The sequence below is a fragment of the Tachysurus fulvidraco genome, chromosome 1 (assembly GCF_022655615.1).
Source record: "Tachysurus fulvidraco isolate hzauxx_2018 chromosome 1, HZAU_PFXX_2.0, whole genome shotgun sequence".
NCBI lineage: Eukaryota > Metazoa > Chordata > Actinopteri > Siluriformes > Bagridae > Tachysurus > Tachysurus fulvidraco.
The window spans coordinates 22,582,806-22,595,555 of record NC_062518.1 but is presented as its reverse complement, the minus strand read 5'-3'; the positions used below and the strand labels follow the sequence as shown (position 1 = coordinate 22,595,555).

At 41.6% G+C, this 12,750-nt stretch overlaps 1 gene segment (V, D, J or C); it reads left to right on the top strand.

Moving 5' to 3' along the window:
* Window positions 1-447: 447 nt before the first annotated feature.
* On the top strand, window positions 448-1,038 carry LOC113653457 (the record flags this gene model as incomplete). The annotated part of the segment is given in 2 exon segments: window positions 448-554; window positions 722-1,038. Coding segments are annotated over 2 exon segments (357 nt in total), but the record flags the coding sequence as incomplete, so codon positions are not given.
* Window positions 1,039-12,750: the final 11,712 nt, after the last annotated feature.

The following is a 12,750-nucleotide window of genomic DNA, read 5'->3' as shown; positions in this document are numbered from 1 at the left end:
CAGAAGGTTAATTCTCTCCTTTGGTAGATTTCATTTAAAGTTGCTCCTTATTTTGGTACTGCTGTTTGTATGGTTTGTTTTTACAGTTGACATTTATTTTTTGTGCCTGGTCCTTGAGAGCCACCATAAGTATTAAAAATTATTAAAAGAACAGGATTTGTTTATTTAAATATTTATCATGACTATCATACATTATCATGGCTTTTTCTAATGATGCTGAAGCCCATAAAACAGTGACATCACTTTAAAAAATATATTTAATGATTTAAATTTTAATTTAAATCTTTAAATATGTATTCATTTAAGTCATATTAGATTTTTACAGAAGAAAACTGATACATTTTATATTAATAACATTTGATGCTGAATGTAAAACCAAAAGTTTCAGTATGTATCTACAGTCTGTCAGTTACATTAGTGACACTGTCATGTGATGCTCAGGGCGGAGCTTCATTAACATTTATGATGTTAACATATACAGAAATAATATTTTCATCAGATAAAACCAGTCATCATGTTCACTGTTATATTCACGTGTCTGTGGCTTTTACTAGGTGAGTTTTGAATTCCTGTTATTATGTATTATGTATTATATATTATGTGTTTAATTATTTATTAATTACTCTATGTGGTAAGAAAAGGCAGACCATGAGTCTTGCTTATGTTGTTGTGGCTTCATTATGTAAAGGTTTAAAACATTATGTTCTCGTCTCTATGACAGGTGACTCCATGGCAGATTCAATAGAGACACATTTCACTCAGAAAGTTGTAGATGAAGGTGATGATGTTACTCTGTCCTGCAGCTACAAACCAAGCTATACTACAGGAAACAACCTACACTGGTACAGACAATATCCAAAATCTAATCCTGAGTTCCTTCTTTATATTTCTCAAAGAGGAGATTTTAGTCCCAGCATTCCCCCAAGAATGTCTGCTAAAATTGATGATAAAGCTAAACAAGTGGATCTGATCATCTCCTCTGCTGCTGTATCAGACTCTGCTCTATACTACTGTGCTCTGGCGCCCACAGTGACAGGAAATCCAGTTGCACTGTACAAAAACTAACACAGGTTAGTTAAACTGAAAGTTTTAGTTCTATTGATCATTTTGAATTTACATGCAATTTTTTTTTAGGAAATTGTGTCTCTCTTGTGATTCATAAGGAGATCTGATACATGTTGGATTATTATTATTATTATTATTATTATTATTATTATTATTATTATTATTATTTATATTGGATAGAGTTCATTCATTTAGAGACAAATCTATCACTAATGATCCTTAGTGATCAGTCTGTGCTCTTCTGCTGGTCTTGGATTTTTATTTTTTAATTTGTATTAATATCCAGTATGATGTTGATAATCTTTATTAGTTTTTAGTTTACACTGTTCTTAGACATAAGTTGTAAACTGCTAAATGTGTCTGAACTACAGTTCCTGAGATCATAAAAACTCTGCCAACGCACAAGACTGCATTAAAGCACAGCTTGCATCATATCTTCAAGTATGCTGATGACAATACAGTGTTGAGCTTCATGAGCAAAATAGTGAGTAGAGATGTTACACTAGAGATGCTGGAAAAGTGTGAGGACTAGTGTATAGGCAACAATACAGAGACAAAACTAGAGCGACGACTGTTGTTCTCAGGAGGACAGTGATCACCCTGTGCTGCTCTGCTGAGAGAGGATTGAAGTCTGAGACAGAACATCTCATCTTTATCTTTATATCCTGCAGACATACAAGAGAAAACACCAACCTCCCATCTTCACTACATTCATGGGAGACATCCTGTGCATCTGTAGCACTGTTTAATATGAAATGTACATGCAGTCTCACAGCCCAAGGCACAACAACAGATAATGAACACCACTGAAAATATCATCAGGTTCTCTCTTAGTTCAATAAAGGATTCTTACTGTACCAGAAAGTCTACATTTATAAAGCCACCAGTTTTGTGAACATCACCTCCCCAGACTGGAAGAATAAATAAGAAAATCTGGACAGAACATCTGCCAAACACTGTACCAGCTTCTTTCCCCAGACAGTCAGGCACAAATGAACTAATATAAATGAAACAAAATCTAATCAAAAACTTCAAGCCCATCATTATAAACTCATTTTAAAAATAATAATGGTATTTGTAGACAGAAAATAATTATTCACATGTAATATCTACAGGGTTTTTGGGCAATGTTAGTGTGCAGTAAGTGTACAGTATGTAGGCAGCTATGTAAGTTTAAAATGATGTAGAAACTGAATTTCCATTTCATTCTAGGACTAATATTATTCAGATTATCCAGAAGATTAATTCAAGTTTTATTTATTGTTATTAGTGAGCAAAGATTTCATCCTGAACAGTGTCGCTTCCTGGGTGTGGCCTTCTAGAGACATGTAAAGTTTAGCACATACAGCACTATTATACAGAATTGTCACAGAGCTGTGTTCAGAAATGGCTCAACTATACAACTTAAATAATTAAGTGTATTAATTAACACATTTTAAAGCTACTTTTTAGCTGATGTTTTAGGTATGTTTACATAAATTGCTTAAATGTTTATTTTTGTTTATATCTATTTATATATTTTTGTTTATAACAGGCAGTGCTGCAGATAAAATTGTGTCGACAGAAAGCAAAACTAAAACTGAGGGGAAAGAAACAGACACTGTTACTCTGAGATGTTCATATGAGTCAAGCAGCAGTTACTGTACGTTTGGCTTCACTAGCACAAACAATATCCTAACAGCACACCACAGTTTTTACTGTTTAAAGGTGTAAAGTCAGTAAAAGGTGTTGATCGCACTTCTGAAGATCATCGATTAGAGTCAAGAACATCCTCAGATTCTACTGACCTTACTATTAAAGATCTACAGATATCAGATTCTGCACTCTATCAATGTGCTCTTCATGTAGGATCACAGTGATACAGAGTCACTGAAAGGCTTTACAAAAAAATAAAGTGTGTAAAAACCACAGAAAATGTAAGACACTTCCTTTACCAACTGATCAGTTAACCACAGACATAATTCAGGTAACAAATGCAACTTTAATAAAGAGAAAATAAAAGAGAGATGAACAGTTTCACATTAGTCACAGAAAATTGTTCATTTTTCATGCTGGAAAATACAATTTAATGACACTATTACAGACATAAATGTGTCACTGGTGGATACAATGTGTAATACAATTAATGCAACTTTTCTGCTCAGTTTTCCCCACAGATTCACTACATTCATTAAATACTGTAAGTAACTGAATGATTCATTCATTGATTCATATGAGTCAAGTCACCTTTATTGTCTGTTATTGTTATTTTTTTTATATACAAATATTAATTTGTTAGATTTCTTTGGCTTGTACAGATACAATAATGATGAAACATTTGAATAAGGAAACTGTTAGTGCATTTACCTTTTCCTTGTTTAATGATTTATGATTATTGCTTGTTGTATAAAATACCCTGCTGTTTCGTTGGTGACGTAATATGTGGGCGGAGTGATAGACCTGCGCAGACAAGTTCTAACTAGTTCAGTCGCTACGGAAGAGGCGGATTATTGTTTGTTTGGATATGTGCGTCCTTGAGACTGTAAGTTACGTTTATTAATGGTTAAGATACGTTATGCGACTGTTTATGTGCATTAATAATTCCTATCACATTTATTATGTTTATAATAATTTTTGGTCACGTGTCATGATAGCATGAGCATGTTCAAAGGTTAGCTTGCTGTTGCAATCGCTCATACTGGCAGCAAAATATTTAATTCTTTGTATATGTTTGTTGTTAAGCTAAGATATTAGGATTTCGACACACATATATTATTTATAAAGCTTAATCGGACTTATCGCGATTACCTACGTTAGATGTTAGATGTTAGACCATCTGAACATGATTCAAGTGGATTTTCTAGAATAAATCAGAGCATTTGAACCATATATGTCGTGGACAATCCATTATTGCATCATCCCATAACCTTCTGACAACCCCAGATAATGTTGAAATAACAAGGTACTTGTCATGATCAGCACACCTGCCTCACCTCCGCACCCACAACGGAGAGAATCGTCTCCGGAGTACTAAGCGCTCCCGGACTACACTTCCCACTACACCCCGCTCAGCCTAATCAGTGCACCAGCTGTTCTCTATCAGCTGGCGCACTTAAATAAGCAAACGAACTTGATCCCATTGCGAAGTCTTGATTTGCTACGGCTATCATTCTGAGCGTTGTCTGATTATTCCTGTTTCTGGTTTTTGATCTGTTTCTGTATTTTGCCTCACGACTGATTTCTGCCTGCCCTGACCTTTTGCCTGTTGTTCTGACTACGTTTTTGCCTTACCTACACTGTCGTGTTTACCGGTACTGAACTCTGCCTGTTGTTTCCGAGATTATATATTAAAGCTGCAAATGGATCCTCAGTCTTACGACTCATCATTACAGAAGACTTCGCCACCAAGCGATCCAGCAGCCGTCTCTCAGCTTGCCACCCAGCTCTCCGCTCAAGCCCAGCAGCTCGCCGGACACCACCAACAACTAACGCGACTTACCTCGCTCATCGGAGAGCTCGCTGCGGCGTTACAAGGTCTGCGAGGCTCCGCTGCGGCTCCGAACCCTCTGGCACCGGCGCCCCGTCCGCCGACCGATCCAATCGCGACCCCAGCTGTCACCAGCCCGCGGCTCGCGTTTCCGGAAAAGTTTAACGGAGATCCTGGAAAATGCGGAGGATCCAAATGCAGTTTAAAGTTTTTTACTAAACAAAACACAAACAAACAGGCAGGCAACGCGGAACAAACAGGAAACGGGAGCATCTGCCTCACCTCGGGGTACCACCCGCAAGCCAACGGACAGACGGAACGGCTGAACCAAGATCTCGTCCGGTTCCTACGCTCCTACTGCCACGATAACCAGACCGACTGGAGCACATACTTGATGTGGGCTGAGTATGCTCAGAATTCTCTCCTCAAACCCGCCACGGGTCTAACCCCATTCCAGTGCGTCCTGGGATTTCAACCTCCTTTGTTCCCCTGGTCCGACACACCCTCGGACTTACCGGCCGTTGACGAGTGGTTTCGTCGCAGCGGGGACACGTGGAGCGTGGCGCACCGGCAGCTACGGCGAGCCATTCGCAGGCAAAAGACACAGGCCGACAGACGCCGCCGTGAGCACCCCGACTACCAACCCGGACAGTGGGTCTGGCTGTCCACCCGCGACCTCCGCCTCCGTCTGCCCTGTCGTAAGCTCAGCCCACGGTTTGTGGGCCCATTCCGAATCATCAGACGGATTAATCCAGTCTCCTACCGCCTGGCACTACCCCCGTCATACCGCGTATCTCCCACCTTTCACGCCTCACTGCTGAAACCCGCGGAGAGACCACCGAGAGACCCAGAAACCTCCGCCGAACCACCAGCACCCCTCTTGGTCGACGAGGGAGAGGCATACCAGGTCCACGAATTGCTGGACTCCAGGCGCTGACGGGGCCGCCTGGAATACCTAGCCGACTGGGTGGGGTACGGCCCGGAAGAACGCTCCTGGGTCAAGGCAGGGGACATCCTGGACCCTTCACTCACCACTGACTTCCACCTACGCCACCCAGACAGGCCCGCTCCCCGGTCTCGTGGTAGACCTCGACGTCGCACACGTCCTCGCGTCAGGAGCCGCTCGCAGGGGGGGGGCTCTGTCATGATCAGCACACCTGCCTCACCTCCGCACCCACAACGGAGAGAATCGTCTCCGGAGTACTAAGCGCTCCCGGACTACACTTCCCACTACACCCCGCTCAGCCTAATCAGTGCACCAGCTGTTCTCTATCAGCTGGCGCACTTAAATAAGCAAACGAACTTGATCCCATTGCGAAGTCTTGATTTGCTACGGCTATCATTCTGAGCGTTGTCTGATTATTCCTGTTTCTGGTTTTTGATCTGTTTCTGTATTTTGCCTCACGACTGATTTCTGCCTGCCCTGACCTTTTGCCTGTTGTTCTGACTACGTTTTTGCCTTACCTACACTGTCGTGTTTACCGGTACTGAACTCTGCCTGTTGTTTCCGAGATTATATATTAAAGCTGCAAATGGATCCTCAGTCTTACGACTCATCATTACAGTACTCCACACCATTAATTCCTACACACCCATCGAGCCCTGTCATCTACTCTCAGCTACCTAGTCAGCGTTCAAATCAGTTATCAAAGTTAATACCTCAGGTTCAACAGTCAATGTCTTGTCCAGGATCTGTCCCAGTCCATAGGCATCCTGTAGTGGAATATGAGCCAAGACCAGAGTCTGCACCAGCATATATGGTGAATCCGCAATATGTTCCGCTACAGCCTACTGGTAGTCAGCAGACATCATCTCAAACAGAAATGCTGTCTGCTAGACAACAATGTGCATCACCAATATTATCATCTACCTCCACAGTGTGTCAACCTGTAGTTGGCCAACAGCCAGTTTATGCATCAACTGTAACCCCTGTGCGGTATCATACTGTGCATCCTAATTTCTCAGAAGCTGAGTTAACTCATTCATTACCAGCATATGCACAACCTCAAGTACCCCGGTTCTCAGATCCTCCCCACGACAGTCTGTACGGTTCTCTGACACATATATTTTGCTTTGCTGAAAAGGGGACTTGATAGCGTATTGGGTCCTCATATGCACCTGACAGAAGACTACAAATACCAAGTGTTACTTGATCATCTGAAGGGCCTTCTCAGACTGAGCTTATGTGTGGATCTCATGTTGACAGATTACTCACCAAGCTCCCATCATCGAACAGAGATAGCTTCATTGAATATTGTCTGTCAAAGGGCATTCATACTCATGTACTGCACTGCCAGCAGCTCAAGTTCCTAAAATGGTGGAGATGGCTATTGCTTCCTCATACGGAATACCTAAACCTAAGCTGATCAACTTCACGTCTGGAAGAGAAAGTGAATTTGCTTTGCTGAAAAGGGGACTTGATAGCGTATTGGGTCCTCATATGCACCTGACAGAAGACTACAAATACCAAGTGTTACTTGATCATCTGAAACTGCCAGCTGCCTTCCAAATAGCAAAGAGGTACATGTATGATCCCATGCCATATACTCGAGCCATGCAAGCATTGCAACAGAGATACGGGCAGCCTCGTCAACTAGTTCAAGGAGAAATTGGCAGCATTCTGCGCACTCCTACAATAAAACCTGGGGATTCCCAAGCCTTTGAAGACTTCTCTTTATCAGTCAGTACTCTGGTTGGCCTTCTTAGTACATTTGAAGGGCCTTCTCAGACTGAGCTTATGTGTGGATCTCATGTTGACAGATTACTCACCAAGCTCCCATCATCGTACAGAGATAGCTTCATTGAATATTGTCTGTCAAAGGGCATTCTCCAGAATGGGACTGATAAAACGTATACCCTCCTTGAATTTGCAGAGTGGCTTGAGAGGAAATGACAAGCGCTGCAGATATCCAGGAAAGCAGTTAAACTTTACAGCTCAGAAAGAACTCGCTATGAGAATAGAGAACAGAGAACCCTAAAACCACCTAAGGTACAGTCTACAATTTACTATGGCATGAATCAGACAGCTGAAACTTCGGCTCCGGCAAATGTATGTTCCAAACTGAAGAAGGATCTGACAAAGGTTAAGAAACGGGAAAGCTTTAAACCATACTGTCCCTTCTGTAAATGCCAAATGCATTATCTTAACTCTCATCACAAATAACTACCTGGATAAAGGATAAAAACAGATGTTGGAAGTGTGGCAGAGGACATGAGCCTGCTAACTGTACCCTGAAAAGGCCCTGTACCCTCTGTAGTGAACAGCATTTAACGGTTCTCCACGAAACAGCAGTCACTATCAACAAGAGCATTCTTACTATGAATACGGTACCCAGAACAGTTTACCTTGATCATGTGACTCACTCTGGCAGAGTTATGTTGAAAGTGGTTCCCGTCAGACTCCATAATAATGGAAGAACACTGGATACATATGCGATCCTTGACGATGGTTCTGAGAGGACTATAATTCTCCCCACAGCAGTAAATTACCTTGAGCTGGAAACCGTGGTCAAATCATTAGCTCTTAGGGCCGTTAGACAGGAAGTAGTCGAGATTCAAGGCGCATCAGTTTCATTTGAACTGTCTACACCTGTCGATCCTAGGATTCGGCATAAAATACACACAGCATTTACTGCTCAGGAGCTGAACTTAGTCAAACAATCCTGCCCCGTGGATAGGTTGAAAGCAAAATTCAAACATCTCAAGGATATTCCCCTTACTGCTTACAAGGATGTTCAGCCACTGCTGTTGATCGGTCTACGCTTGGGCTCTCTTGGCATTGCATATCTGACAGTCTGAGTTACAAAAGTAAAGAATTATCACCCGAGGAGCCCACCAGGCGCAATATATACAGAGTACTAGCCTCCCAATATGACCCTCTTGGTTATATTTTGCCTTATGCCACCCGGGCTAAAATCTTGGTACAAGCTCTGTGGAACAAGAAAAGAGGCTGGGATGATATCATTGAAGAAGAAATGCTAAAAAAATGGCAAGATTGGACTAGTGAGCTCCAGGTTCTGCCCAAAATAAGCATGCCAAGGTGCTACTTCCCTCTCTGTCCAAATACAGATCGTGGCACGGTTGAGTTGCATGTGTTTTGTGATGCATCTGAGCGCGCATATGGTTCGGTCGCGTACCTACGTCTGCAACTTGAGAAAGAAGTTCAAGTCTCCTTTGTAATGGCTAGGTCCCGTGTGGCCCCTAAGAGGCAGTTATCAATACCACGATTAGAACTGTGTGCTGCTTTAACTGGTGCCCAGCTAGCTAAACTCCTCCTAACTGAACTTTCCATACCCATACAGATCCCTGTTCTATGGACAGACTCTACAACAGTCCTTACTTGGATCAAATCAGAATCCTGTCATTACAAAGTGTTTGTTGGCACACGGATTGCTGAGATACAGGAATTGACAAGTTCAGATAGTTGGAAATATGTAGACTCAAAACTAAACCCTGCAGATGACATTACAAGAGGCAAATCTCTTTATGAGCTCTCTCAAGTATGCCAATGGAATCAGGGCCCTCACTTTCTACAGCAACCACGAGAAAACTGGCCAATACAACCCAACTTATCCTCAACAGATGAGGAGTTAAGAAAATCATATTTCTGTGCACATGTCGCTGTTACTTCATCTTCTCTACCAGCCCCAGACCAGTTCACAACATGGGCAGACTTAGTACAATCTGCTTATCAGTCTGTGCATGGGGCAACCACACCCTCACTGTCAGCCACACAGCGTATCGACACTGTAATTCTCCTCCTGAAACAGGCCCAGCAGGACTGTTTTCCCGATGAAATCCATGCACTAAAAAATGGGAAGGTAATAAGCTCCAACAGCAGATTAAACTCTTTGTCACCTGAATATGACCAAGCGATAGGATTAATTCGAGTAGGTGGTCGTCTTCGTAAAGCAGAGAAACTAGAGATTGATGCTTTGCACCCCATTGTACTCGCACCAGAACACCCCATCACTAAACTCATAATACAGGATTATGATAATCGGCTCTTTCATCCTGGACCTGAACGCGTCTTTGCCGAATTGCAGGCAGGCAGGCCATAAGAAAGTATCAAGGACATTGCATAGAATGTAGGAGATGGCGTAGTACTCCAGTCAACCCCAAAATGGCTGATCTCCCTGTAGCTCGTCTCCGCATTTATCAGCCACCCTTTTGGTCGACAGGAGTTGATTGCTTTGGACCATTTATGGTAAAAATAGGCAGAAGACATGAAAAGCGCTGGGGTATTATTTTCAAGTGTCTCACCACAAGATGTGTCCACATAGACCTGCTACATAGTATGGATACGGACTCCTTTCTAATGGCTTTACGTCGCTTCATTTCCCGACGTGGTAAGCCCTTCGAATTAATATCCGATCAGGGCACAAATTTCAGAGGTGGCATCCGAGAACTCCAGTCTACCTTCTCTGCTCTTGAACCAACACTCAAAGAAAAACTAATGAAACAGAGTATATCTTTTCAGTTTAACGGACAATAGAATCTTCTGTTAAACACCTAGAATCAAGCACACAGAAAGTAAATGTGATACTGCAGGACATATAATAATAATAATAATAATAATAATAATAATAATAATAATAATAATAATAATAATAAAAATCAGTTTTGTCAGTATGGTCACATTTCTAGATGCTACATAATGGTGGTGTAGTGAAGTTTGTTTATGAATTCCTCACTTTTCAAACCAATTTCCATTTTCTACTGGTTTGAACAAAGGTTCCTTGTCCACTATTTTAATCTTTTGAATATTAACACAGTAGAATTGCCTTTAAAGTGAAGTTTTGTTAAAATATGCTTCTAGTGTTCAGTGTGACTTTGGCCACGTGCATTTGTTTATGTTCTTCGTCACGTGTCTGCCCCGCCTTTGTCTGCTCCTCCCGTCTCCACACACCTGTTTCCCATTGCCATTATCTGTTGTCTATTTATCTGTGCCGCGTTGCCTTGTGCAGCACGGAATCTACTGTTGTTTTGTCCTGTCTCTAGTCTGTGTCATGTTTCGTGTCCTTTTGTTATTAAACCCCGTTTATTTTTGCAATCCTGCATTTGGGTCTGTTTTATCCCATGTACGTGACAGAAGATTCCGCCACATAAAGACCCAGCAGGATCGCATCAGCCTGGACCGGCTTTCTGTGGGACTAATTGTTTTATTTTTTTTCTCCTTCGGACTGTTTTTTTTTTTTTTACTTTGTTTTGTGTGTGACATGGGTCTGCATTTTTTCCGGTGAGGGACACCGCTCCGCTTCCGGTATTCCGCAGGGGGCGTTGCCTCACTTCCTGGTTGTGGTCCATGTCACCAGCCCGAGATTTTTTTTTGGTTTTTCTCGGTGTCCTGCGACATCGCCCAGCATCTGTCCGGTGGGGGACGTCGCTCCACTTCCTGGTTTTCCCTTGGAGGACGCCGCCCCACTTCCTGTCTGTGGGGAGTGTTGCAGGCCCGTATGTTTTGCCCTAGGGGGATTTTGTTTGTATTTATTTATTTATTTATTTTGCCCCGTGGTGGAGGATTTTTACCACCCTCCTCCCCTCCCTTTTTCTGGTTTTCTGAACTCACGTGGGGGGTTGTGCTCGGCCCTTCAGCTCGGCTGTGGACGTCGCTCGGCCCTTCAGCTCAGCTGTGGAAGTTGCACGGCCCTCCTGCTCATCTGTTGACATCGCTTGGCCCTCTCTGGCTGTGCCTTGCTCCCCCCACCTTCCTTGCCGTGTGCCTTGCTCCCCCACCTGCCTCGCCGTGTGCCTTGCTCCCCGCCACGTGCATTTGTTTATGTTCTTCGTCACGTGTCTGCCCCGCCTTTGTCTGCTCCTCCCGTCTCCACACACCTGTTTTCCATTGTCATTACCTGTTGTCTATTTAACTGTGCCGCATTGCCCTGTGCAGCGCGGAACCTACTGTTGTTTTGTCCTGTCTCTAGTCCGTGTCATGTTTCACGTCCTTTTGTTATTAAACCCCATTTATTTTTGCTATCCTGCGTTTGGGACTGTTTTATTCCGTGTTTGTGACATCAATGGTACTGAGTCTCTAAATCACGTGACACACGAGAAGGTCACTCCCATGTATATGTAACCTCAGATACGACAGTAAAGAGAACATATCAATAAATGTAAATAAAACAAACAACTTTTCATGCTGCCCATATCCCTGAGTAGAGGAACGTTTCTCACCTATGATTTAGAAGCAGTGTTTAACACTGATTTGTGTTGTTTTTAGTCTGAAATTCTCTCTGTGAACAATTTCTGAGCAGACGGCATCACTGTTACTATATAACTGAGCGCACATATTTTCATTTCTGTGCTTATTTCTTTGCATTGGTAAGCAGACCATAATAATGGAGGAATTTACTATAGGTTCATGGCCAGCAGGGTAGTTGTATGTGTGGGCTGGTGGTATATTGCTCTTGCTGTTAGTTTTAGCCAGCGGCCACACTAGAAATGGTCGGAAAGAAACTCGGCGAGAGAAATGGAAGGTACCAGAAGGCTCTGGCAATATACTACCCTAGTAAAAACAAGGGATAAAAAAAATGTTATGCAATGTTCTTAATTATACATCTCTTTTATTGTGCAAGTCACAGTTTTTAATTGTAGAAGTATTATATTTTTTAATGTCGCTGCTGCAGATTACCGTTATCCATGGATAGTGCCTTTTGTACTGAAAAATAATTCATTGGATTTATTCAATTCAGTTATGGACATTGGTTACACACAATGTTTGCTTCAGAAACAATTTACTGGTATATTTATATTCAATCAGCACAAGTACTTTGTGTACATACAAAGTTATTAACATTTGACTCAATAAAGTAATTTAAACTTGTTGATCATTTCACCCCAACACATTTTGTTCCAACTTCCAATCCGATCCCTTTTATTCCAATAATTCAACCTAACATTGTTTGTTATTTAAAATATTTTAATGTTTTTATAATTTTAAAATAAATAATGCTATTAAATTAAATGTATATATTATGTTAAAATGTATATTTAATTTTTATAATTGTAAAATAATTCATGCTATTAAATTTGTCAATATTTAATATTTATTTAATATTTAATCTTATTTAAGGTCAATATTAAAAATCAATTTTGTATTCATGCAAATATTAATTTTTGTTGTCTCATACTTTTCAATACATTTTTTTCTTGATCATATTTAACATCCACACTCTTTCCTACCATTTAAAGCAATGACAGTTTTATAATCCATTGCT